This window comes from Petromyzon marinus, chromosome 46 (genome assembly GCF_048934315.1).
Source record: "Petromyzon marinus isolate PM22_M1 ecotype Great Lakes invasive population chromosome 46, UKy_Petmar_22M1.pri1.0, whole genome shotgun sequence".
NCBI lineage: Eukaryota > Metazoa > Chordata > Hyperoartia > Petromyzontiformes > Petromyzontidae > Petromyzon > Petromyzon marinus.
The window spans coordinates 8,475,240-8,502,557 of NC_133712.1; the positions used below are offsets into that span (position 1 = coordinate 8,475,240).

The 27,318-nt window shown below is 51.4% G+C and overlaps 2 protein-coding genes across 4 annotated transcripts in view; both read right to left on the reverse strand.

Moving 5' to 3' along the window:
- The window catches only part of LOC116952248 (three prime repair exonuclease 2-like), a 31,930-nt gene extending 20,538 nt beyond the window's left edge, over positions 1-11,392 (reverse strand). Inside the window, exon 1 of the mRNA XM_076074150.1 lies at positions 1,784-11,392. The gene's annotated coding sequence lies outside the window, so the exon portion shown is untranslated. The remainder of the gene's footprint in view (positions 1-1,783) is intronic.
- A 63-nt stretch (positions 11,393-11,455) lies between these two features.
- Positions 11,456-27,318, reverse strand: part of LOC116952283 (sodium-coupled neutral amino acid transporter 3-like) — a 138,009-nt gene continuing 122,146 nt past the window's right edge. For all 3 annotated transcript variants that reach the window (XM_076074154.1, XM_076074155.1, XM_076074153.1), the window contains 7 exons: positions 23,939-24,112; positions 20,466-20,545; positions 18,498-18,598; positions 17,156-17,271; positions 16,257-16,401; positions 15,043-15,146; positions 11,456-14,062 (listed from right to left, as the gene is read on the reverse strand). In XM_076074154.1, coding sequence (XP_075930269.1) covers positions 13,955-14,062; positions 15,043-15,146; positions 16,257-16,401; positions 17,156-17,271; positions 18,498-18,598; positions 20,466-20,545; positions 23,939-24,112 — 828 coding nt within the window. In that variant the 3' untranslated portion in view covers positions 11,456-13,954. The remainder of the gene's footprint in view (positions 14,063-15,042; positions 15,147-16,256; positions 16,402-17,155; positions 17,272-18,497; positions 18,599-20,465; positions 20,546-23,938; positions 24,113-27,318) is intronic.

The following is a 27,318-nucleotide window of genomic DNA, read 5'->3' on the forward strand; positions in this document are numbered from 1 at the left end:
GTACCCCGGTGTTTACAAATTGAGTTGTACCTGCAGTGACTGCTATATCGGGGAGACGAAACGACATTTCTGACCGAATTCGCGAGCACAAAATCAGATTTAAAACACGGCAGAACGAATTCTTCTGCGTAGCTGATCACTGTTACAACGCTGTGGGTTATCATGATATTGTTTTCTCCGATACCAAGGTACTATGCAAACCTCCCGGTTATTACCAGAGATTTGTCCACGAGGCCATCCAGATATACAAACACAGACACAACTTCAACCGAGAGGATGGTTTCAAATTAAGCAACCATTGGAAAGATGTCATAAATCAAGTCAAACGTTAGCTGCCTTTTAATTGTACAGTAATTTTCAGTGGCGGTATGCCAAACTTCAGCTGCTTCTTTCGTTTTCAAAAATGGGGCGTACTCAAACACCATTGCCTCCCCCCGAACCCCCTGCATCATAACAAAAGGCGGCTTAACTCAGCCCTCCCGCCCACCCACGTTTCCTTTCTGGCTCCCCCCCCCCCTTTTAACCTGTATATATATAAACCCGATCGTCTCAGAGCTGTGCACTTGTTACAGATATTCTGCTGTGACTATTCCACCTGAAGACGGAAGCTTGTGTTGCCTCCGAAACGTCGTGATTTAATTATTTTATTTTACCTACGTGACTTTACCGAATAAAACCACAGAGTATGAATAGGGGTTTAATTCGTTGTTTGAACATCTTATCACACATGTTACTGCACCTCCGATTAGCACGGTTGGCTACGTACGGTGAGAAAGAAGTTCTACATCCAGAGGTGATCGGTTCGATTTTATCTCCCGGAAGGGCCTTTGAGAACCAACGGGGAAAGTTTCTTAACCCCCCCTCCTCTCTCTCTCCACCGCCGCCTCTGTCCACCCATCAATTTTTTTTCTCTGCCTGATGAAGCCCGCTTGTGTTGCGATCGAAACGTCGTGGGTGTTTTGCTTTTACTTTTCATTTAATTTTTTATATATATCTACGTGACTTTACCGATAGAACCAAAGAAAACGAAGTACAATACCAATAAAAACAACAAGCATGTCCCTGTGTTCATCATGCGGTGAGGTGGTGTGGAGCGCCATATGATGGATTGTGAATGTGAGTGGTGCTGCAGGACTTCCGGTGGGTGGGTTTGGTGGTGGTGGGGGGTAGATGGCCTTAAGCCAGTGGTTCTTAACCTGGGGGTGTCGCACCCCCTGGGGGGTACGAGATGCCCTTTCTGGGGGTGCGAGACTTGGCCAGACTTTTTTTTGAATAATCGACAACACAAATTAAGCCAGCCACGGGTTCGTAAGTACAATTACAATTACTTCAGTTTCATCAAACCTACGTATAAAAATACTTTTTTTTTACGATTGAAAACCCAAGGGGAGCAAGGCTTCAGTAAAGGTGTTCTAAAGAACCACTGCCACACACCAAATCTCAACACATCGAGAGGATAACCAAGGGCACGATCGCGAGTGCGAAACGCCCGCCGTCTCATCAGAATTTGGTGGATAGTGGAGACGTCCCTCCCCCCGCCATACCCTGCGGGTGGACACTGCAACTTCCCCTATGAACCCGAGTGATTTCCAGCCACGGGAAACATCAGTGGTGGGGTGATATCTGAACCGGTCCTGTGCCGGCCCAACCGACCGTGGAGCAGTGCCCTCCAACATCCACCCACGTGACTGACAACGGGAGGCATGTGGTGGCTTGCAGCCAGCAGTGGCTGTTATAAATGACTTTGCAGACGTCGCAGAAAGCAACGGGACCACGTACGTACCTGTGAAGTGGTCCAAGCAGCGAGCGTTTTCAATCTTCAGTCGTGGAAATTCATCGTCGAACAACTTGCATTCGTCATTGTCGAATGCTACGATCCGCAATCGAACAACCAAATAGAGGGGGTGTCACAAATGTGCACACGCTTCAACCTGGTCGCGTTGGCTGGGTACGAGACTGGGGTTCTGTTCGAAACTTGGGTCCAGTGTGTGTGTTTATCTCACTCGTCAGCTGTTTCTCAAAGTCCAAAACCCACTTCCCCTTTTAACGTAATCATCGCTTGACACGGTTTGCAAATGTGCTGATAAGGACTTCGTTCTCCAACGGTAAAACGGACAGCCCTTATTTATATGGGCAATTTCCCATGTTCATCATCTACAGGTGCATGTTGCGACGATCCCTGAGTAATTTACATTTGCCAGGTACAAAAGGGCTCTTGGGAGACGTGATTATTCTGGCTGTAGAGCCAGACTGCGGCTCCATCACGATTGTTAGGGTGATAGGTAGGCTAACGATCTTCTTTGTAATTCAGAAGGGACAATATTTCAATTGTGGTCTGAGCCTTGACACTACAACAAAGTCCTTGATTCGATTAAACATCGGGGTGCAGTATTTCTCTTGGTTACACGCGTAGAGAAATAACTTCCAGCGCTGTCTTTAGACCAAGATTAGTTCGGATGCAAAGCGTATTATCGATACATCCTCAGTACAGGCATACAGTTGCGTGTAAACGAGTCAATTCTCCGTCGATTTCTATTTACACGCACTGCGTTGGGTGGCCTTCATCCGCTACTGAACGAGGGACCACGCCACCCATGTCGGACGTGGGCGTTCATTGACGGTACATCAACGACGCTGGTCCGTGCGGGGCTGTGAAGACTCTGGGGCATGATGTACAACAATCGATTTGGATGCGATGGCCCTCTCCCGCCCACAACGTAGCTCCGCAGCTGCCCATAACAAACCTCCATTTGATTGATGCACGGTGCCTGCAGATGCAAGCGCGAGACCCCGCCTCGCTCCACCACGGAGCAAGGCGCTGCTCCTCACTGCCCGGGGCCTCGCGTCTCTGTCCGCTCTGCATCGCAGCCCACGGTGGAACTCTCGGCAGCAGCGGCAGTGCGACTCGCAGCCTCCTGCTGCTGCTGCTCTCTACACCACGGGGCATGGCTGTCCCTGCCGGGGCCTCGCGTCTCCGTGGCAGCCCCCTGCCGTGTGGAACACGGCCATCATCATCATCAATCCCTGCTGCTGCTGCACATTCACAACAGCAGCAGCGTTCGATCTGCACCGACTTCTAAGAGGCACTTAATCACAGGTGGCTGCCTGGATTCGAACCCAGGTGACTTGGTCAGCGGAGTGGGTGCCTCGTAACTTAATACGTTAACGAGATGCGACGCGCAACGTCAGTGGGAGGTTCTTCACTAGGATCTTTATTTGAGGGACACATGGGTTTGTTTTTTTACAATTTGCACGGCACAGCAAATGACTTGGAGACCGGAGAAAACGAAACCCTTGACACAACCTTGCCTGAACTCGCACCCTATTGGGCATCGCCAATGTACACAACATGAACAATATTATTGACAAGTGACGCTTTACACACACACACACACAAAACGAAAATCTATAGAAAGTCGACGGTGTTGTGTGATGTCAAGTCAAACTTGAGGGCATTTCCACGGCTAGCGGAACACCGAGACAACCTCGACACAACTCGGGGGAATCCTCTGGGACCTGAAACGTCGGACGTTTACCTCCACAGCACTGCGTTAAATATTTTTTGTGACGCGTACACACGGGGTCCGATCGCAGGAGTCGTTTTTTTTTTTAATTACTCAAACTCCAGCCGGGTGAAACATTCGTGACGGAACAACGTCAAGATTTGGGGATGACTTGCGGAATGTCTTACGTGAGTCACAGACACAATAACACCAACACCACCACCACCACCAGCCCAACTCTGCTACAAGCATCACGCTGTCCAAACCCACGAGAGCGACGCTGCTCTGAAATGCACAGAACACTTACAAATTGGGTCGTCACGTCAGCAGTTGGCCAACAGTGGGTGAGCTGTCGCGTGTGCGGGACCGTTCAATCACCTTCCCGTGTGCCGGCGGCGACCGGGCTACATCGAGGTGGATACTGGGGCGGGGAGCGGCACATTTTCACTGCTCGCACCACAGGGCCCGTTCCAACCGCGCTACGCCGCCGCTATGTGGGGCAAAGACGGTGGAGACGGTGGGATCCTGATGACCGGGAGCACGACGAGACGCAGCACAGAGCAGCTTCGAGATTTGTTTTTCTTCACATTTGTTTAAACACCACAAAAGGGGGTTTGTTATTGTTGTTGTGTACGGTGCTGTATGCAGTGTGACAATATCCAAGGCGTCAATGAGCAAAGAGATTTACATCAGGCTGGGGGTCGTCAAATTTTCCTGGGGTCGTCAAACTTGCCAGGGGTCAAAGGGGATGGCTGGCACCAGAGCCGGATTATATCCTCGTAGCAAAAGTAGCTACACTAGCAGCCACGGGCCCCGCACTTTCAAGGGCCCCGCGCTAAATACTTTCAAGCTATCAATTCCGGTTCAGTCATTCTGCACTTTCTCTATTACTACAATACTATACTGCCTTCAACTTTTATAAACGACTGGGTGTTTAAGGTTAGCGATTTGTCGTATCATCTGGCTGTATAGCAAATGAAAAAATACAATTACTTTACTATGCAAAGTAAAAATGTACGTGTTTTAATATTTATAGGGTTTTTAAAAAAAATGTAGGTCCCCTTTCTAACATATCCTTACAGATCCTGCACTAGCTTAATCCGGCACTGGCTGGCACTAGGATTTCCGTACCTGCGTAGTTACAAGGCTAAAAGCAGGTCACCCTCGCAGCAGCTCCCTTCAAGGTTCTACCAATTATTATATTCGGTATTCAGTGCAATCTATGTCGTAGCTAACCTTTGACAGCGGTCGATAAAAAAACTTTGGTTTGGAGAAAAAAGGAAAGCTACGGACCGCTCACTTCAGCCGCCGAGATTTATTTGGGAAAACTAAAATAGCTTCAGTGTTGTCCCACAGCGGCTTCTCCCCTGCACTGTCTGTGGTGGGAGGGTGTGGTTAAGCTGACGATGGTGAGGTTAGCTGAAGATGGTGAGGTTAACTGAAGATGGTGAGGTTAACTGACGATGGTGAGGTTAACTGATGATGGTGTGGTTCACTGAAGATGGTGAGGTTAGCTGAAGATGGTGAGGTTAACTGACGATGAAGGGTGAGGTTAACTGACGATGGAGGGTGTGGTTAACTGAAGATGGTGAGCTTAACTGACGATGGTGAGGTTAACTGAAGATGGTGAGGTTAACTGACGATGGTAAGGTTAACTGACGATGGAGGGTGAGGTTAACTGAAGATGGTGAGGTTAGCTGAAGATGGAGGGTGTGGTTCACTCAAAACAAATGTCAAAAGCAGCAGCGGTGAGGGATTCCGTTGCTGCCGCGTGGTATGAAGGGAGCGGCAGGCACGAGTGGGGTTCGACAACACGAGGGGGACCCCTTCCCCCCTCTAGGGGGACCCCCCCACCTCTAAAGTGACAGTGTATGATGATATGTGGCTACGTCGGTAGTTCAGTTCAAGTCGAGCCTCAGCCCCCCGTCCCTCCCCTGCACGTGATGCATTGTTCTCGAAGCATCACGAGACGGTTCACTGGCCTCGACACAAATGCATCGCCCCATGGTGTGGTGGTCCCGATCGCGCACGTTCCGAGCAAAAACCACGTTCACGCGCTGGCACCAACGCGCCGATGAAGCTTCCTCTCCCGTCCCACCCGCCCCGTGTCACCGACATACCGAGCGTGAACCGCCGAGGCATCGTCATCGCGTTTCGGCTCGCGTCTGCCAGTTTGCGAGCCTTGGCCCCGATGGAAGAGGCGCAAGTGGCGCGCCCGCGCGCGCATTCGCGTACGCGCAGACGCGCGGAGCGGCACAAACATTGCCGTGCAATGCCACCCACGGTTTCACGAGACCATGGCACTGAGTCTGAAAGAGAGGGTGGGGGGGGGGACTTGCGTCACACGGTACTGCTTGACCTCAAGGCAGTCTTGGATTCAAGAGGGTTGGAGGGGGGATGGGGGGGGGGGTTGGAAATTGTCTTTGTGAAGGGAGGCCCACAGCGAGTCGGTCGAGGCAAAGAGAACCGAGGCCATGTGCTGGAGCCGGCCTCTAGGCCCCATGGCTGGTTCCAAGGACCCAAGACTGCCCTGAAGGATCGTCAGCTCCGAGCCGCAGGTCGCCACTCTCAGCACAACGGGGACTGGGCGCGCAGACTGTGGTCTTAACAACAACAAAGTCTTGGATGTGAAAAATACAGTAATTAAGTGTTTCTAACAAGAGCAAACGAAATCTCGTCAGTACCTATGCTAAATACATAAATACAACATCGGCAGACTAACATTATGCTACCTGGAGAAAGGGTGAGAGATTCGTGTTTTTGTAATGCATAAAGAGAACTTAAATACCCATGGACGCTAAGAACATTCAATACATCTTTTTTTTATCAAATCATATTTTTCAATAACCTGTCAGCTACAAATCATGATTTGTACACACACATCCGTTACGATTTGAATACATGTCTACAACGCATACAATGAACACCAAACCGATCCTCAAGCGTGTATTTTCTTTATAATGCAGATACGCAGATGCAGTTTGTCCTAAACCTATCTTGCATTTCTCTTTTTTATTAAATGTTATATATTTTTTTAAAATGAAGTTAAATCGGTTAAGCGCTACCACGTGATTTTCGGGTCTTGTCTCGTGAATATTCCGGCAATGTCCCTTTCACTCCACGCGTAGGGGAGTTTCTTCGGGATCTGAAGAGCTCCCATTGCCCCTTGTTTGATGTTATGTACATCTCGGGTTTGATGTTATATACATCTAGGGATAAAGTGGGCTGGTACGCCAGCAAACCGTGAAAGATTTGTTCAATCGTAGAGAATTTAGCCGTGTGTATTTGTTTCAGCAATGGCTTATTTTGAATTTGTAAAAAAAATGACGGTAAGCTATCGGTAATTTGGAATTTTTTTTTTAGTAAGTGGCATCGCGCCATTGACTTGCGGATAGATGAAATGAGATTTGTGCATATGCACGCGCATGCACGCGACAGTCACGTGGCGAGCAATCGTGAATACTCGTAAGACACATCGATAGCTTCCTTCCATAGCGAGAAGTCACTGCAATGCCTCCTTGAGGTATAGAGTATTTGCAACGTTGTAAAATATCCCAAAGTTGGTCGCGTTTCGAGTGGTGTAAAAGTCGCCGTGGCTCCCACTGGTTGGCAACAGAACCCGTGCCCATTTTATGTAAATTGTACACCACATTAACAAAAGGGTACTTCATTTTTCATTCAGATTTTTTTTAATCGCATTAAAAAAGCAATGAGTTTTATTCGCTAACCAGTTTACTTGAAAACAACGACTGGCGGATGTCACCATGGTTTCATTTGTCACGCGAAATAAAACTATCATCTGACCTCGGCTAAACTTTTCATTTCACCAGGTAAGGCCAACTGAGCTATATTCGCTCTTTTTCAGAAACCGGACCTGGCTATCACAAATGATAGCTCAACGAGGTGGCTTCAAACATTTGGAAATGTATCGTGGCGGCAGCAGCCAAATACTCTGTTCTGAGCGAGGAGAGGGGCTGTAAGCCACCCAAAGCCTCCACAACCCGCCCCCTCCCCAGGACCCTCCACAACCCTGGAGCTCAGCCTCCGGCTAAAATGAATGCCCAGGTATTGTGCACGAGGTATCGTTGACTAATGTCATTCGGAGTTTCAAGTGGCTGTCGGGATACTGTGGGACTATTCGACAGAGCATAAGACGGTCACGTGTTGGTAAAGTTCCAGCCTACTCACTACATGCTGTGGAGTACAGCCAGGCCAACTGTTCTGGTTGATGTTTGAGTGAAGACGAAGTTGATTGGTGAACATAGACATAAAAAAACGACGGCAGTGTTTATAAAACAAAAAATATGGTAGCATACATGAACAAAAATGATTGTGGGCAAGAGGGAAGTTCAGCCGAATCCATTATTGCGCTGTACTTCTATGCTCCCACATTCATGCTCCCCGCCTTCATCGCTTTGTCTACCGACCAGCATGGTGAAGAGCGTTTCTCTAAAGATCCACACGACCCACGTGGGGCGATAGAGCGTCACCCAGCGATGAACCGACAAGATATTGTAAATTCCTGGGCAAAAGTGGTTGGAATTGTAACGAGCTGGCCGGCTTGTTTGCCTGTAACCAGTTCAGTGGCTGTCCAGTCACTTCGGCAATGTGCGCACGGTATATAGGTCGCGAAAGAAGGTCTGCATACATTCGTCCTGTCCCCATGTGCGCCGTAAAGTATGTGCTAGGATGTTGAAGACCACACGGGGGGTTTGTCGTCGATCACATGCGCAGGCTATTCTTGTGCATCACCTTCAACTAGTTATGGACATTTCTGAAAAATTGTAAAAGTACCGATAATGCGAAAGGATTCGCCACTCACGCAGGCAAATTGGATGGATCGCCGCAACCTGGATACTTCATATTCAACACTGAGCGAATTTAACGGCCACTAGTGGCTGCAGGAGTTGCGTGAACCCTACGACCTGTGACGTCGAGCGGAGTTTAAAAATAACGGTCCCTGCTTTGTTGCAAGCATCCGTCGTTCAAAGCCAGCGGCTGCACTGGTCAACGCTGCACTGGTCAACGCTGCACTGGTCAACGCTGCACTGGTCAACGCTGCACTGGTCAACACTGCCTGTGTACAATCTGAAGGAAAAAATATATCAAAGTTATATCCAGTCTGCTTCAGAGCGCACGTTAAGATCAGGTGGTGGCATTCCAAAAATGGTAGGCCATTTGGTGCCGGCGTCACGGTGCAAATGTTTGTACATTTGCAAATGTCATGATTGGACGGGGGGGGGGGGAGCCACGTGGCAAACATTTCCCCGTCCTACAAAGCCACTGCAGCAGGCCCTGATGGTCTTTGAAGCGATGTGCACTGCACGGGACTGCACGAATACCAAATGCACCGCGAATATGATCCGACCTGTGCGGGAGTTCCACCGCGTGCGTGTCGCGAGCCGAAGGATGAATTGGCGGCAGCGTCGAGTGAAAATTGCTTCCTTCTGCCATAGCCGTTGGAGAATGTTGGGGCAATATTTGTCACTGCAGTGTGCGGACATGCCAAGAGGGTGCTCCGTTTGCCGGAGCATCGCCTGGTGAATCTTGACGCATGAATGCAAGTTCGGACGGGTTCAAGCGGGACGTAACGCCACTGAAATAAACCACACGTATTGAACATTTCACTTTTAAAATTAAGTGTAAGTGCGTCGTGCCAAGCTTTGCAGATGGGTCAAAACGGGTGCTATGCGGTTTTAGCGCCGCGTTTCACGGAACCCAAATTAACCTTTTGTTCGTGAAATCATTTTGCACGATTTTGTTTTTTACGCGGAAACACACAAAGCCGACACAAACTCTACTCCATTACTTCTCCACTTTAAAGTCTCTCATCTGCCACGCTTTCCCGCGTGTCCTCACGAACGAAACAAGCGAGGGGCGGGAGTAAAAATAAAGAGAGACAAAAGCATCGTTTGCAATCTTAAGTCGGCATGGAAAGGTTAAAAGTTGCAAAAAAAGTTGACTTCTAAAATTCAGGTACAAAAATATATATCAGACTTCACAACACTTTGCAACTCATGTGCTGCTCGAAAAAGTCTTGCCAGATGTTCCTCGTATTTTTTTTTAAACCGTAGAGGATCCTTTGTGGAATTCAAACAAATTAAACATCCTCCGAGGTTTCAGAGCAGTCTTGATAAGGTGTTATCGGAATATCAAGTGTCACCAGAGCTGTAATGCCCCCTTGATAATACAAACGTTTTATGACATTCAATTTGGAATAAAAAAATGGAAACATTGCACCCGATTGCAATAACAGTTGTACGAGAGGCGCCGCAACTCCCCTCCCCTGACGCTTTTTTGGATAATTTGCTTTGTGGGGTGGGACGGACTGCGAAAGCAGGCCAGCCATCCAAGATTCTGCTCCTGGTAGCGACACCTAAAACGTGAGGTGGCGAGTGATTATCTGAGCCAGTACTTCATCCATAGAGGCAGTGGATTGACAACAAAGTTCTGTCAATTGTAAATGCGATTTAAGGTGTACAACCAAGTCTCGAGTCATGGGAGTTTCCGTGTTAAATTCCACACAGGATCGTGTCACACTTTTACACAGCATCTACAAAACGGTTATTATTTCAAGGATGGAGATTTTGTAAAAAGTATTTTCGTTTTTTACCAGCAAAAAAAACCATTACCAACAAGTACCTTCCAGGCGCTTTCAATGCCTGTCTATTCAATCCAAACACTTAAAAAGTTAAGTGGCTTTAAAATCTGGAGAGGTTCAACAATTTTCCCCGTGACAAACCCCAGGACGTGACTGCCCAAGCTGTTCACATTTTCAAGTGTGGAGTCCTTTAGCGTTCTACGTTACTCCACGTGTCGCTACTGTAAGATCATTTTTTAAATACTCTCGCATGATTAGAACTGTCATTGTGACTGCTAGCTGACATCTGTTTTCAATAACAGTAGCAATGTTTGTAATACTTATAATATTCGTGAGTTCTGATTGCTTTATATATTAAAAAAAACAGTCAACACGTTTGTCAATAACACTGTGGCCTTAAAAAAGTTTAGTTTGCTGTATTTTTGTTGGTTGCTTTGATTATTTTCAATGTATTTTTACTTAACATTTTTTTGTGGGGTATTTGCTTTTATCTTCAATTTATTTTTATTATTTTTATTTTACATTTATTTGTTTCTATCTACATGACTTTACCGAAAGAATCAAGAATGTCCTTCCCCCGATTTAGCACGGTTGGCTATGTGCAAAAGAGGTTGAACGTGCATAAAAAAGGAAATATATGTAAGAATTGGCGTTTGAGGGCAAAGAGTCTTAATGGCTATCACAGACGTCGATGATCTTAATAGCACATTCATCATCACGTGTGTGCTGCGAAGGAGGGCCATTGTCTAAAACGTTGCTCATCATTTATTGTTGTCCTTTTCACGGCCGCAGTGTTATTTGTTAAAAAGTTATTTTACTTGTGCACCACTGCCCATGCAGTGTCACCAAAACAATTTGCTTAATTACTCCACAGCTGTAGCGTTATACATGCTAAAACACACTGACAGTTTCAGTCTCTTCCCCTCCCTTGTTTTTAAATAATGACATTTTTTTTTCAAATGACAAATCTGGTCAAGGCTGCTTAAACGATACCGAACAAGAATACCATTAAAACTTCTTCCTGTCACGAGACGGGAGGAGGGCACAGTGAGGCGGGGATCTCCGGGGTGGGTGGGTGGGTGGGTGGCGGGTGTAACGGGATTATTGCGGACGGGTGCCTAGACTCGCAGGGGACAGGCTACCCACGGCGGCGGTGGCGTTAGCGGGCCGGCACGCTGGACTCGCACTCCAGAGGGGTCACCGGTTCACATCTCCCAGCGAGTGGCGGCAGTTGAAATGATGGAGGGAGGGGGGCAAGTTTCTCAACCCTCACCCCCTCACACCCTCACCCCCCCCCCACACCCTCACCCCCCCCCCACACCCTCACCCCCCCCACACCCCCCCACACCCTCAACCCCCCCACACCCTCACCCCCCCAAACCTGGAATGCCGAGCCGATTCGTCAGTCAGCATATCGCATGAAGTGGGGAAGGGTGGGTTGTGGGTAAGTACATCCGGTATAACAGATGTTTGGCCAGCGTTATAAGAGGTGGCCAAAATCCCCTCGCAGGGCCGTTCCTTGGCAGAGAGGGCCCCTCCCCTGCCAACAGGTGGTGCGTGCAAGGATATTGCAGGGCTGGTGCAGATTCATCCCCACCTCGATTTTACAGCGAACGAAAAAGATCGCCTCGCAGTGGCATCTGAAACCTTCGTACCCGAACAAAACGAAAATCCTGGTGGAGAAGAAAAATATACTCCAGTAATTTCAAGACTTGTTGTAGGACTCGTACGTGTCGGATAATACACGTGCTTGCTCAAAGAATTCCACTTAAGATTTGTACAAAACAAATACTGCAAACTTTTGAGGAGGAACGGATTCTAACGGGTTGTCAGAAAGGAAGGGGGGGGGGGGATAAACAATTAAATCCTATCATGGGTTGGAGGTCGACTCAGCCCATCCTACCACCAGGGCTGACAAAAGAAGGACCGCTTTGTGTGGAAATTAACGGCGATCGTGCGAGTCTAGCCCAGCAGTTTGGAGGCTGAAGGCAAGGCCTCTCAAGGGGGCGCTGAGTGGCATCTCTACGGGGACCGCATACCCCTGGGGGTACAACAGACGAATAGCGTAGTGGTGGTGGTGGTCACGTGGGGTGTAGTCACGTGGGAGTTGCCGAAGCTGTGCTGCTCTAACCTCTGGCCACGAGCATTTCCTACAGTTGTGCTCGTACGTTGTGCGGCATTTGAATTCCATGTGCAGCGACCGACGCGGTACAGTCTGGGGTGAGCCCAAGCGGCACGGATAGATGGGGGGGGGGGGGTGAGCTAGACAAGTAATGTTGGCTTCTACACAAGGGCAACAGAAGCGCGAGGGGTGGGAGGACTGGAGCTGGGGGTGCGGGTGTTGAGGATAAAAGTGGGCACAGGGAAAGGGAGGCGCGGTCCGTGAGACGAGGATGGAGAGAGGGAGATGCAGCATCGAACGCCCAGGGCGTGCAGTGACGACTCTACAAGTCTGTGCTGTGTGCCACTGAATAGTACCATCAAACAGGACAGTGCTGTCTGTGCCCATTGAGACCTCATGTCTGAAGACGCCTACCCCCTTGCAGAGGTGCTGTCGCGTACACGCTGGCGCTGTGTTCACTTGAATTGTTGGATCTGGCTACTCTTGAAGAGGGCTGTGGAGCCGGCAGTTGTTTCAGTGGTCGCTTGTTGAGACCAGTTCACGGTTAATGGACTTTGAGATGCCCTGGGTCGCTACACGTGCTTGTTGGGACCAGTTCATGGTTAATGGACTTTGAGATGCCCTGGGTCGCTACACGTGCTTGTTGGGACCAGTTCACGGTTAATGGACTTTGAGATGCCCTGGGTCGCTACACGTGCTTGTTGGGACCAGTTCACGGTTAATGGACTTTGAGATGCCCTGGGTCGCTACACGTGCTTGTTGGGACCAGTTCACGGTTAATGGACTTTGAGATGCCCTGGGTCGCTACACGTGCTTGTTGGGACCAGTTCACGGTTAATGGACTTTGAGATGCCCTGGGTCGCTACACTTGCTTGTTGGGACGAGTTCACGGTAAATGGACTTTGAGATGCCCTGGGTCGCTACACGTGCTTGTTGGGACCAGTTCACGGTTAATGGACTTTGAGATGCCCTGGGTCGCTACACGTGCTTGTTGGGACCAGTTCACGGTTAATGGACTTTGAGATGCCCTGGGTCGCTACACGTGCTTGTTGGGACCAGTTCACGGTTAATGGACTTTGAGATGCCCTGGGTCGCTACACGTGCTTGTTGGGACCTGTTCACGGTTAATGGACTTTGAGATGCTCTAGGTCGCTGCACGTGCAACTGATAAATGGAGGGGGGAGGGGGGGTAAATGTGGCTTGTAAAGTCTACATGCTGGCAGGAACCAAGCGGACAGGTGAGATAGGGCTGGAAAGGGGAACGCGACGAGCAATAGGCTGGGAACCATTGGCCCAGCCTCTGCCACAGTGGTAATGTGGAATTTCCATACCTGGCTCTCAAAGCAACGGAGAGATAAAACGCTGCCTCACAATCCTCATTTGAGCAGGGGAGAGACACTTTAACTTTTTTGACAAAACGTAATAAACGTTCAACTACCAATTTGACTCGACAGAAAACCCTGTTTTTTTAAAATTCTCCGCTTAAAAGAGACATCTTACCCTCGAGTGAGGGATCAGAGTTGATGTAAAAGGCTACCTTGTTAAGCTAAAATATAGGGGCCAAAACTCCCTGCAGCAGACCTCCGAATTCACACGGCAGGAGCGGCGGTAGCTGCAGCAGTCGCCCTCCTTGTCCCACGTTTGCTGTTAAGGACCCAAATGGGATGTGGCCATTGTGCTTGGTGCAGGGAGGTAGAGGTGGAACAGGTGGGGGGGGGGGGGGGACAACTAGTGGCCTCCTACGGAGCCACCAGCCTCCGGAGAAACCCAGTTGTTGATGAGGAGTCCCAGGCTCATCACCATGAACGCCACACCCAGAAGCCCAAAGAGCGCCGCCTGGGGACATTGCAAGAGAGATTGATTATAGCTAATACAGCGCGATACATTTAGGCTTAAGGGTGAGACAAAATAAACAACGCAAACAGAAATGTGGTGCGTGTGCCCATGTATATGGACAGGCGTGTAGGTGTATGTACACGTGTGGGGAGTGGTGGTGCAGCGATTGGCTCGCTGTGCTACAAAACCAGTGATCGAAGTTGAATTCCCACCCACAACAGTGGCATATATTTGAACTGGTCCTGCCCCACCCCCCCAGGTCGACTCAGCCTTAAACAGGTACAGAGAGTCCTCGACTTACGAACACCCGTACTTACGAACCAGAGGTTTAGTTAACTGGGAGAAAAAAAACACGTAGCAACATCGCCATTTGTTTGAAGGCAGGTGCTGTGTACGCCTTGTCCACAATGGTGGAGGTAGGATCACCCTCGGGATGATTGCCGCTGACTGTGGTCCCCTTCCTCGAACCTTTTTTTTCAGTGGCAAGCCTTTGCGAAACAACGGCCTGGGGGGGAAGTAGATATCACAGAGCTACCTCTGACAAGTGACCTCTGGTACACTCGGTAGGGGGCAGCGCTGCCTTCCTCTCTCTGCCACCGAACGTAATGTTTGTTGTATGGCAGTCAAACTGATAAAGAATTTGGTGTTGCCACGTTTGCATTGGTGCAAAATTCAACACACGTGCCAATAGCGCTGCCTTTCGAAAGTATATCATAGGCCACGTGTGTTTCATGAAGTAGGGCCATTGTCCGTAACCTCGCCTATTTATATATATTTTTCCCCTTTTTAGGGACGTGTTATTGACGCACGTGATATTTTTAAAGTGCAGAACCAAATAAAATGTGATAGGTTTTTTTCCCCTGCAAGTCGTTGGTGACTGGGCTTACACCATCAATTCCGATACACCGGTGTCATCGTGGGGTGGCTGAAACCTGGATCCAAACCCAGCGGTGACGCCTCCACATTTTGCCGCTGCTCACCCCGATTTTCTGCGGTGATCTCATGGGCTCCTTGTCTTCGGGCACGTTGCGGATGTAGAAGATGGCCGGGAAAATGAAGATGAGACAGGGAGCCGAGGTGGAACCTGGGGTGGAGGCACAGATGGTGGTTGATGGGTCATCGGCTCGCACCCATTTCGTTTCAGTGAGCATCATCATTGAAGTAACCATCTCCTGTTAGCGGCCCTGGGCCAGAGGTGGAAATTACACCTTCCTATGGCAGGGCCCAGTATATCCATAACTTCCCCACAAAGTTATACACGTTTTATTTAAATTTTGATTTAAAGCTTTCGTGACTGCAGAGATTCATATTCTTGGTTGTTTCGGTAAAGTCACGTAGAAGGGAAACAGTAAAATAATAAAAATATTTATTGTTTTATATTTATATTATTTTATTGTTTCCCTTATACGTGACTTTACCGAAAGAACCAAGAATACGTTTTATTTACTCCGGAGGGAGGATGGGCCGCGTTATTGCCCCAACCACTTGTCCCCCACCAAAGGAATATTCCACCACCGGCTCAGGGTGAGTGGGCCTGCGAGTGAGTGGCGGGTGAGTGGCGGGTGGGTGGGCCTGCGAGTGAATGGCGGGTGAGTGGCGGGTGAGTGGGCCTGCGAGTGAGTGGCGGGTGAGTGGCGGGTGAGTGCACCTGCGAGTGAGTGGCAGCTGGGCGAGTGGGCATGTGAGCGTCGGCTCGGTGCGTTAGTGAGTGGCGGGCGGGTGAGTGAGTGGCGGGTGAGTGAGTGGCGGGTAAGGAGCGAGTGAGTTGTGCGATAGAGTAACGGGTCGGTTCGCGAGTGGCGCGGGCGCGTGAGCGACGCAGGCAGGTGCGCGAGTGAGTGGCGTGGGTCCGAGTGAGCGGTGGGCGCGCGACTGACCTACAAGTGGGCGCGCGAGTGAGCTACAAGTGGGCGCGCAAGTGAGCTACAAGTGGGCGCGCGAGTGAGCTACAAGTGGGCGCGCGAGTGAGCTACAAGTGGGCACGCGAGTGAGCTACAAGTGGGCGCGCGAGTGGCAGGCGGGTGCGCGAGTGACGGGTGAGTGAGTGGCGGGTGAGCGAGTGGCGGGTGGGTGAGTGAGTGACGGGTGAGCGAGTGGCGGGTGAGCGAGTGGCGGGTGGGTGAGTGAGTGACGGGTGAGCGAGTGGCGGGCGGGTGGGTGGGTGAGTGAGTGAGTGGCTGGTGGCGGTACCCACCTATGAATCCGAAGATGTCGCGGATGTTGGGCACGGTGATGACGAGGGTGACGATGACCGAGAGCAGAGCCACGGCGATGAGGACGTGGCGCACCCAGCTGAACGGCTTTCCCGGGAACAGCATCTCCAGGATGGCCTTGCGCACCTGGAACAACGGAGCAGGCACACGCGTGTGCTTGCCATGAGCGAGTATCTATGTATATAAATATAAAAGGAAAATTTATGAATATGTGTGTCTGTTCGAAATGTTTAGCGTACTTCCCGACATGCTACAAACTTGAAATTTGGCATGTGGGTACTTTCCAGACTGTACACAATGCAAACAGTATAAAAATAGACTTTCGTATTTTGGGGGGGGGGGGGGGCGGGGCGCAATAATGGATGTAATATTTTGCACGGCAAGTGAGCGGTGACGTCACATCTGTGATGTCACCGGTATGCGGCAGCGTCACGCAGTGTGCCTGCTGACGTCACGCATCCCCCCCCCCACCCTCCGCGAAGGCCGTCTATTAATCCAAGGCAAGAATCCAAGTCCTGGGCGAAGCCGGGCAGTAAGTCTAGTCATTAACACAGAGTGTTACGTTGAGGCTTATGGACGAGACAAAATAAACAACGCAAACAGAAATATGTGGTGTGTGTGCCCATGTGTATGGACAGGCATGGAGGTGTATGTACACGTGTGGGGGGAGTGGTGGTGCAGCGATTGGCTCGCTGTGCAACGAAAACCAGCGATCGAAGTTCAATTCCCACCCACAACAGTGGCAAATATTTGAACCGGTCCTGTCCACCCCCCCCCCCTCCCCCAGGTCGACTCAGCCTTCAACAAGTACAGGGAGCCCTCGACTTACGAACGCCCGTACTTACGAACCGGCTTCCGCGTGCGAGAGCGAGCGTAGTACCGGGAAGTGCACGATGGGCACGGTGAGCGTGACGGCAATGAGCACTGCGAGGCGCACGCACAGGATCAGCTGATCCTCCTTCTTGTAGCGGTGCAGCAGCTCGTCCTCAACCGTCTCTGTGGGGGGTTGGGTGAGGAGGGTCACGGGAACTTCCATCACACGCTACACGTGGGTGGTGATGGTGGTGATGGTGGGAAGCGCTCACAATCCGCTGCCAACGGCTGCCGTATCTCGACCTGTTGCGGCACGCTACAGCTGTTTTTTATCCCCTGGTTTCTTGTTTAAGTTTCATCCGGGCCGGTGGGGGTATGGTAACGATGTTTCGTCAATACACCCAAGCTTGACAATATAGGTGTCGAATAACCACGTGCTTGAGTCGGTGCCGTGTGCTCTACGTGATGGGTTCAAGCGAGGTCAAGCCACCTCCTTTGACTGACGTGAGGAGGCCTTTATTTAGCAGTGGATTGGCAATGGGGGGCTATGATCTTCCGTGTGTGATAAAGTGTTCAGTTCACAACAGCCACTAGAGGCCGCTACAGCCACCACAAGGTAAACAAAAAACTTAACCTAGATAATTCATCAAATCGCCACGCCGGTGGAGATTGTTTATTGCGATTATTATTCTTAAAGAGCATTTTCGATAAATCCACCACTGACGGCCTATCTGGAGACGTCGCCATTTCTGGCGATGAATCGTTCCCATGGTCTACAAAGCGGCAACCGTGGTGTATCGTGGTGTACCGTGGTGTACTGAGGTGTATCCTGGTGTACCGTGGTGTATCGTGGTGTATCCTGGTGTATCGTGGTGTATCCTGGTGTACCCTGGTGTTCCGTGGTGTGCCCTGGTGTACCATGGTGTATCCTGGTGTTGCGTGGTGTATCCTGGTGTACTGTGGTGTACCATGGTGTATCCTGGTGTGCCCTGGTGTACCGTGGTGTACCCTGGTGTTGCGTGGTGTATCCTGGTGTACCGTGGTGTACCGTGGTGTACCCTGGTGTATCCTGGTGTACCATGGTGTACCATGGTGTTGTGTGGTGTATCCTGGTGTACCGTGGTGTACCGTGGTGTATCCTGGTGTACCATGGTGTGCCCTGGTGTATCCTGGTGTACCGTGGTGTGCCCTGGTGTATCCTGGTGTACCGTGGTGTATCGTGGTGTATCCTGGTGTACCATGGTGTACCGTGGTGTATCCTGGTGTTGCGTGGTGTACCCTAGTGTACCATGGTGTTCCGTGGTGTTCCATGGTGTACTGTGGTGTTCCGTGGTGTACCCTGGTGTTCCGTGGTGTACCGTGGTTTACCCTGGTGGCGATGCAGCCGTCCCAAGGGCACGGGTACTCACGGTAGAAGGTGAGGTAGCCGAAGATGGCCGTCAGGAGGTACATGATGAACATGGTGAACACCGACAGGTTGGCCACCTTCTGCATGCGGCGACGAGTGGGCCTGGGGAGAAATCCCCAGCGGTCAGACTCACGCGGCGCAGAAATTCCCAGCGGTCAGCGTTGCCCGGCCGGCAAACGGCGTTGCTTCCAGAAGCGAGCTCGGTTAACGAGAGACGATTTGATCCTGCGCTGGCAGCGGTGAGCGAGTGACAACTCGCCGCGTGTTATTAAGAGACTCCGCAACATCTTCGGTGACCCGGTAGGTCACGGGAGAGGCCCGAGAACAATGGGGTTGGACAATACAGACTTGCTAAACCGGGTTCTCAAGCCAATTATGGTCTCAGCCTGGTTGCCAATGAAAATTGTTCAATTACGTAGCATAGTGAGCGTGATAATTGATTTCACAGTCCTGTACTTGATGATTTGCTGCCACGTCTAACACCGCCGTGTAAAACTCAAACCAGCAGGGGCCGCTGCTGTATTGCAAACCGCATTTAAGCCACGTGGCAAAAAAGTGGGTGTCCATGCTTTACAACGATAAAAATATATATACAGTGTATATATAACGGCAACCTTTAAAACTACAATTCCCAATGGACAATAAAGAGTTGACCATGAGCATAAGAGCTCGATATTGTGGTAAAGTAGTTTATGTGTGGTGGTGGTGGTGGTGGTAGTTAGTGGTGGCCAGGTGCTTAGGCACTTGAGCAACAAAACCCAGCGATGCAAGTACAAGTCTCGGGCAGGGGGGGGCCCAACGTCAATTTTCATCGGACATCTGGCCCGGGCCTGCATGGCTGCCCCCTTCACCACCGTGTTACTAATCAGCGTGGTGGCCCATTTCACACAACCACCCAAAACCTCCAGTAACACATTGTGGTTTCCTTGAGACAGTGGCGAACAATGTCTAGGCAGCGCGGGCAGGAGGAGTCCCCTTTAGTTTCGCTTTTCAAAAGTGAGAATATGACAAGTCACTCCGTAGCGTGGTCATTCATTGTACGTGCAATGAACGACCACGCTAATGGCAGCAGACTGACTGTCGCAAAAAGGTAAGCAAAGGATTTTATTTAACGGGCTAGAAGGTTTGGTGGCCGGCGATCGACAGGAAGGGATTCCAAGGGAGGGACAGCGTCAACCGCAGAGATGGTGCGGAGAGGATTACCTCGTGTGCAGGGTGGATCGTTATATCGCGACACTTTGAGTGATGGCGATGGACCTGGGGAGGCCTTCATCCAGCAGGGAATGCATCACGGCGACCGTTATTTTATGATTACACTTGCTTACCCAGCAACCTCTCACCTTGGCTCTACCGGGGTTTTGCAGTCGGGGTGGCGATGTTGCGAGGCGATATGTCCATCGGGTGAGTTGTCGGTCATTGTATTTGTAAGTATATGGGTGTTTGGCCAATACCGCCAGGTGCAGCAATTCGTTTTTTTTTAGCTACGGGAGAACCCAGAAGTAACCCATTGCGGAACAGGGGTAGAACATAGAAAAATAACGTACCCGAGTCCAGAGTCGGACTCGGTGTGTCAGCGTGTGCGTAAGGGAAGTGGAAGTGTAGCGGTTAGTGCGTGTGCTCTACAAACCCGGCGACCCGGGATCAATTCCCGCTCACGGCCAACACCAGTGACGATTATCTGAGCCGGTCCTGGGCCTCCCCTAGGTCGACTGAGCCTCAAATGAGTACCTGGTGCGGTGTGCAGTAAACATTGCCACTGGGGAGACAAAGGCGACCGGGCGTGGTGCTGGCCACCCACCCCCTCGTGTGGCGTGCCCGCCTTCAGCACTTGCCCCAACAGTATGTTGAGGCTATAAGGGGGATCGTTGTGTGTGTGTCCCCGTGTGTGTCCCCGTGTGTGTCCCCGTGTGTGTCCGTATGTCCCCGTGTGTGTCCGTGTGTCCCCGTGTGTCCCCGTGCCACAACTTACTTTTGCAGTTCCGTGTATATGGGCAGCACCTCTGGGTGGCAGACGAACGCGAAGGCCAGGATGGGCACGGTGTAGGCCGTCTGCGACAAAAACACAAAGATGAGCCCCCACCTCTCCGCCGTTTAGCTTCACGCGCTGCAGCGGCGAGCATCGTCGCCGCTGTGCGTCTACGGCCGTTTGCCAATCCACTGCCGGACGAGGGCCTCCTCGCGTGATGCCGGTTTGGGTTTTATTTTTAATGCGTCGGTCGCCGTGGCGATCGGCACAACGTTGGATTGTGCCGCTCTGCTCGCGGCCCACGACGCCTGCTATGCACGGCGCTCGCCCGTCCCAGCGCTGTCCGGGCTCAACCGGCGCTTAGCTTCTCAGGTCACCAGGGGACAAATCGGGACGCCACCGTGGGCGATTTGGTCCATTTTGTGTATTTTGTACAATTCACGTTCTGGGTAAGACCACCACCCTCCCCTGTCGCCCCCCCCACATCGCCGGCGGCTCTCTGGAACGACTCCTGTGACACCCCCCCCCCGCGCGCAACGTAACGAACGGCACCGCTGAACGCTCCAGTAGGCCCGTTCCGAATCACGGAAACAAGTCGTCCCCCCGCCCCCCCCCCCCGGGTCAAACCCTGACACCATTACCCCCCCCTGCCCCCCCCTCCTCCCCCGGGACGCGCGACCCTCGGCATTCCACGTCGTGGACAGCGGCAGCACTGCGATGGTTCTCGTTGCCGCGCGAGGTCTCCCCCCCCCCCGCCCCTCCCTCCCGTGACCCCCGCTGCTCTCCAGTCGCACCTCAATTCATCATCGCCGCGGCACCGCCGACGGAACTCAACGTCCTTCCGCAGCGATTCAGGCAAAAGGGGGGCCCCCCCCCCGGGCCCCCCCCCCCCCCCCCCTCTGGCCGGGCCCGCGCGTGACGCTGGCACACGACGGTGGACGCCACTCACGGTGTTCGCGCACCCCCGGCGGGGCTAACCGGGGTGGCCGCGGGGCTCGGATCGGGAGCCGAAGGGGGCGAAGGCGCCCCCTGCTGCTGGGGGCCACGGTGAGCCTGGAGAGTGGCTGCAACGGGAGACCGCCGTGCATAGCGGGTGCCACAGGCTGCTGCTGCTGTTGCTGCTACGGGGGGGGGGGGGGGCTACTTTGTCAGCAGAGGGCAGTGCGGAAACATCCGTGGTCGTACTGTGCTACGCTCACCCGTCCATGGCTCCCCAACGTCTCTAAGCAACCTGCGCTGTCCAGCGTGAAGCGCTGTCGAGTAACCCCGGCGCGACCCCTGCGATGACCCCCGCCACGACCCCACGCGGGGTAGAACGTGGGGAGGAGGCCCCTCGCCCAGCGGCGGTTGGCAGAGAGGGCCGCACACGCCCCCCCCCACCCCGAGCGCAAGCATCGATTTTAAAATCAATGTCACGTGACCCACTAGACAGACGACCGGCCCCTACCCTCTCACTCCCTGTGGGTATTTTGCACTTTGAAACAAGTGGCTATTGTCTAATAAAAAAATAAAAAAACCCTGCAAACTTCCGGATTCCCAACGCCCCCTAAACTCTCCACCAATCACACACCTCGCCCTGGACACACACCCACACACCTGTCCCCCCCTCCACCCCCCTAAACACACACGTGTGTCCTCGCAAAGACAAAGATCCTCCGGACAGCCTTAACAGACTCTTGGGGCAAGTGCTGTTACTGAGCACCTGTGAAGGCACACGAGGGGCGTGGGCGGCCAGTACCACGGCCGGCCGCCTTTGTCTCCCCAATGGCTGAATCGACCTAGGGGGAATCGAACTCGGGTCACCAGGTTCATAGCGGAGCGTGCTAACCGCTACACTACCGCTCCCCGCACACACACACACGCACACCTTCTTCATGTGCTATGAAGAAGGCCCATTGCTTGAAACGTTTCCTATTACATATATACTATATGAAAACATTGGCCCTTTTTCACAGCACAAAGAGGCCAGAGTGGATTTGATAAGAACTAAATGGTAATGAATGTTTCCTGCACAACAGTTTTGTTCTTGCAACACAACTCGCTTGGTGACACATAGCAGGGTTTAATCAAGCGCGGCTCTCCCCCTCTCTCGATCCACGTGCACTTTGCCCGCCGTTTGGCAGCCGTGTCCGAGTTGCCGATGGGCAATGAGGGGCAACAGCTCCGCACGCAGGGTCAGTAGCCGCACCCCCCACCCCCCCACACACCTAACGGGCTCCTCGCGACCACCGCCACCAGCGCCTCTACGCACGCGGTACCCACGGCGTCCGCCCGGTACCCGCGGCACGCGGCGACGAACGCCGTAGCTTCGTCGCCAACAGCCGGCGAGCAGCACCGCCGCTTCAAGAGAGGGACGCCCTTGGTAAGAGAGACTTGGCCGCGCGACGAGCACACCGGGCCGGGCCGGCGCGCCCCTGTTGCAATGGGAAGCCAAGAAACCGCCCCGGCCGCTTGCGCCCAAAACCACGTGACTCAACGTGGCACCTGGGGCCCGCCGTTCGACGGGGGTGCCACGATGCGCAGCGCTCGCCGATGAACGCCGAGGCTTGAGGCCGCGTGGTACACACGCGCGGCAATGAACGGCGTGCGCTCGCGCGAGTCAATGGGGATTTAAAAATACAACTTCCTACGATTCGCAGGCACTGCAGGCTGCGTGCCGGGCCACGCAGCGGGCAGCAACGCAGACAGGTCCATGATTGTGCTACGCTGCCGGGGCTGTATATGCTCCCAGCTTTCCCCGACACGCGGTGGCCGGCGAGTGCTTTGATCCAAGTGAGCCTCAAATCAAACAGCCGCCACGACCCGCACTGCATGGCGAGGCCTTCGTCCAGCAGTGGATTGACAAGAGGTAGAATTGTAAAATACAATTGTGGAGACGATGGGCTTAACCACGTAGCTCTTGGCAGCAAACATTACAGCTCCCAAATTGATTTTGGGTCTCTGGCTCACTTGGTACGATGAAGACTCCGCACCACCCTACAGAGCCAAAGCAATCGCGCGGTGCACACGCAACTCAACTACGCACGCCAATCACGGTGGTTTAGTTTGTTGTCCTTCCACCGCACCTCCGATTAGCACGGTTGGCTACGTACGGTGTGGAAGAAGTTCAACATACGTACATTATAAACGGAAGAACAAATTCTCACAGAGCCAGTTTAGCAATTTGGTACAACGGCACAATTTTGGCCAGATCGTTGCGTGGCCTAACCCAATGATTAATTACGAGCGATGATCACGACGACGACGAAGCACAACCACGAGTCTACTCATTCTTGATTTGAAGCTTTCGTGACTGCAGGAATCCATACTCTTTGTTTCTTTCGGTCAAGTCACGTAGGTAGAAAATAAAAAAAAAATCACGACGTTTCGGGCGCAACACAAGCGCCCGTCATCAGGTCTACTCGTGTAGACCTGCGCGCGGAACCACCGCTGCTCCGCGCGTGTGTCCGCTCTGTCACGGTGCCCCACGGTCGCACCTTGGCGTTGATGGTGACGTAATGCGCCACACACTGCTCGTTCCCAGCGTCGGGCGGCGGCTGCGTCGTCAGCGGCACCGCCTGAGTGACGTTCCAAAGGGTCGTCTCGTTGAGGTACGACTTGAGATTTTCCTCCTCCTCCGGGCAGGTGATCTGGAACTTCTTGTAAATCACCTGCGCGTGTAGTAATAAGAGAAAAAAAAAAGGTCAGGACAGCGTTTACTCCGAACCGTGCTCAACGATGAATGGAGTGCGATCCCCACTCTTGTCTGCTACTCGCTGAAATATCGAATGTTTTGCGACTCGCAGGTGGCAGAGCTGTTAGCTACGCGCAACCTGTCGGCCCGCTCTCCAGGTGAAGATCACGCCGTCTGAAGAAAGAAGTTGAAATTTTGGAAAGGGGGACGCGTTTCCCCAAGATTCGCGGCGTATTCCTCATCCTTGCTGTTACTTTTGGTTCTCGGAATGATGGACAAACATTTTTTTTATTAAATCTGTACCAAGATCAATATCGTAGGATGGCGACGATGTCTTTGGGTTATCTCTATTTTAGTCACGCTGTTGCAGTTTTGATGACGACGACGATGGTGGTGACGACGATGCCACTGTGAACACCAGTTAGGGTGATGATGATGATGATGATTCAGCGCACTGACAATGTATCAATGGAGAGGGAAGCTGAAACTGGTACACAATTTAAATGCGTCCGTTCTGCTTGTCCCGCGACCCTCGTTGCTAAATCACAACGACGGGCGCTTCTTGAAAATAACGGGGCGAGAGGGGCGTTTATTTAATTAAGTACGCGACACACGCTTGACTTCGCTCGTTGAAGCACACGGGTCAGGGGCGACCGCGGCACGCCGTGACCCGGCCGTTGAACGTATTCGTCCAGACATTTAATTCTTCGTTAATGAGCCCCAGCGGACGGCGTCATTGCCGCTGGGAGGGCTCCGATGTTTTTGGACCGTAGGTATTTGTTGCGCTGGAAGGAAACATGGGTGGGTAATTCGTCGTTAGTTTAACCATGCAAGTGGGATTGTTTTTTTTTTTTACTTCGGGTACAGTTTGCCAAACCAATTAGGACTGTGAATCAGACGGGAACAATTAGTCCACCTTCCTCGGGAAGGGATAGATAATATTCTTTGGGTCTTTCGGTAAAGTCACGTAGATAGGTTGAAAGAAAATAACAAAAAAAACTACGACGTTTCGATCGCAACACAAGTGGTCGTCAACAGGACAAAAAAAGAGTAAAGCTGATAAGGCAGACTGTTTTAAAGGTTTAGAATGGATGTAGCCCAAGGGCCATAAACAAAGTGGGCGGGGCTAGAGATGTTATAAAGATGTTAATGTGAGAAATTAGCATGTTAATGTAAGATCGGAGGACGACGTCCACGACGGAAGGCGCGGAGGTGGCTGTGTTAATGTGAGAAATTTAAGCTATTAACGTAAAATCAGAGAGCCCAAAATAACAACTAACATTGGAAGGTAGGGTGGAAACATCACAGCCAGTTATGACTTAAACTGGTTAATAACGTCCGTCCAATGATTGCTCAGTTTGTACCCATCTTCGCGGTTGAAATTGTGTCTGTGTCTATAAATATGGATGGCCTCATGAACGAATCTTTGTTCATAACCAGTGGGTTTGCAAAGTACCTTCATCTTGAAGAAATCAATTTCGTGTGAGCCCACCGCATTAAAACAATGATCAGCCACGGCCGAGTTATTGGTCCTACCGTGTTTCAGATCTGCCTTATGTTCACGAACACGGTCCGAAACATGTTGCTTAGTTTCCCCAATGTAACTACTGCTGCAGACACAGCTTAGTTTGTAGACACTGGGGTAAGTTGAAGGCACCCCAACATCCTTCACAGACGGGATCAGATCACGAATTTTATGTACTGTGTTAAATCGAACCTGGATCTTGTGTATGCTCATGATTTTGGAAATCTTTGTGGTGATGACCCCTGCTATGTATGGCAAGGTGATGGTTTTGATTGGGTCCTCAGATGGTTCTTTCCCAACGGTTGGGGTGATAGCTTTACGGATTGTGTAGTCTGAATATCCATTCATCTTGAGGGCTTGGTGTATGTGCTCCAGTTCACTGGCTAGGTGGTAATGGTCGGAAATACAACGAGCTCTATGGTGTAAAGTTTTGATGAGGGAATTCTTCTGGAATGGATGGTAGTGGGAGTCAGGTTTAGGTAGGCATCCGTATGGGTGGCTTTCCTGTAGACAGTGTCCCATTGAGCCATCTGGTTTCTTTTCGATTATAACATCCAAGAATAGTAACTTGCCATCCTTTTCCACGTCCATGGTGAATTTGATGGCTGGGTGTATGGAATTGATGTGGTTGTGGAATTGGTTCAGGGCTGGTAAGCCATGTGGCCAGATGACAAACGTGTCATCTATGTACCTCTTCCACAAGGACGGACGTAGAGTGGATGCCTGGATGGCATCTGTCTCGAATTTTTCCATGAAAATATTGGCTACAACTGGAGATAAGGGAGAACCCATTGGGGTGCCTTCAACTTGTTTGTAGAATGTTCCATTCCAGGTGAATTAAGTGTTGGTGAGGCAGTGCCTCACCAGGGCCGGTACATCAGCATTCAGTCCTTGTTGGACCAAATCTTCAATGATTGCAATGGTGTCAGGCACAGGAACTTTTGTAAACAAAAGAAACCACATCGAAACTAACGAGCATACCACCTGGAGATAGTGAGATGTCCTTAATTAATGATACCAAGTGAGCTGAGTTAAGTAAAGCTGAGGTGGTCTTACCAGTGAATGGTTGTAAGGTCTTAGACATAAATCGGGCCAGTTTGTAGGTGGGTGAGTCAATGGTGGAGACGATAGGACGAAGGGGTATACATTCTTTACGGATTTTTTTGGGATAGATGTTCATAAAATAACACGGTGGTGGTGTCGGATGTGCGCAGGACAAATCTTTAACTTTTTATATTTTTATATCCACGCTTGGAATGGGGGTGATGGAGTGTTTTGGGAGTGTGTGCCCAACCATCGGCTTGTCCAACAAAATAAGCCACATGCCAGAGAGGCAGACGTGCAGCTCTGTAATTGCTCGCCGTCGACACTGCTGCCGGAAGAGGCTCAACAAGAGACTCCAGACAGCCCCTCTAAGACGGTACTTGGCCTACTCTTCCAACGCTGGCCACCACACGCAACCTCCCGATCGACCGCTCGCGGTGTCCCTCATTGATACCGCTTGGGTGGACAGAGGCAGGCCCGCAGGGACATCTCAGAAACATGCCCCAATGTTTCAACTGCTGCGCCGGGAGAGCAAACCGATGACCTTTAGATTAGTCCACTGTGTGTGAAGAAACCATTACACCAGCAGCAGCATCGGTATTTCTCTAAATTTT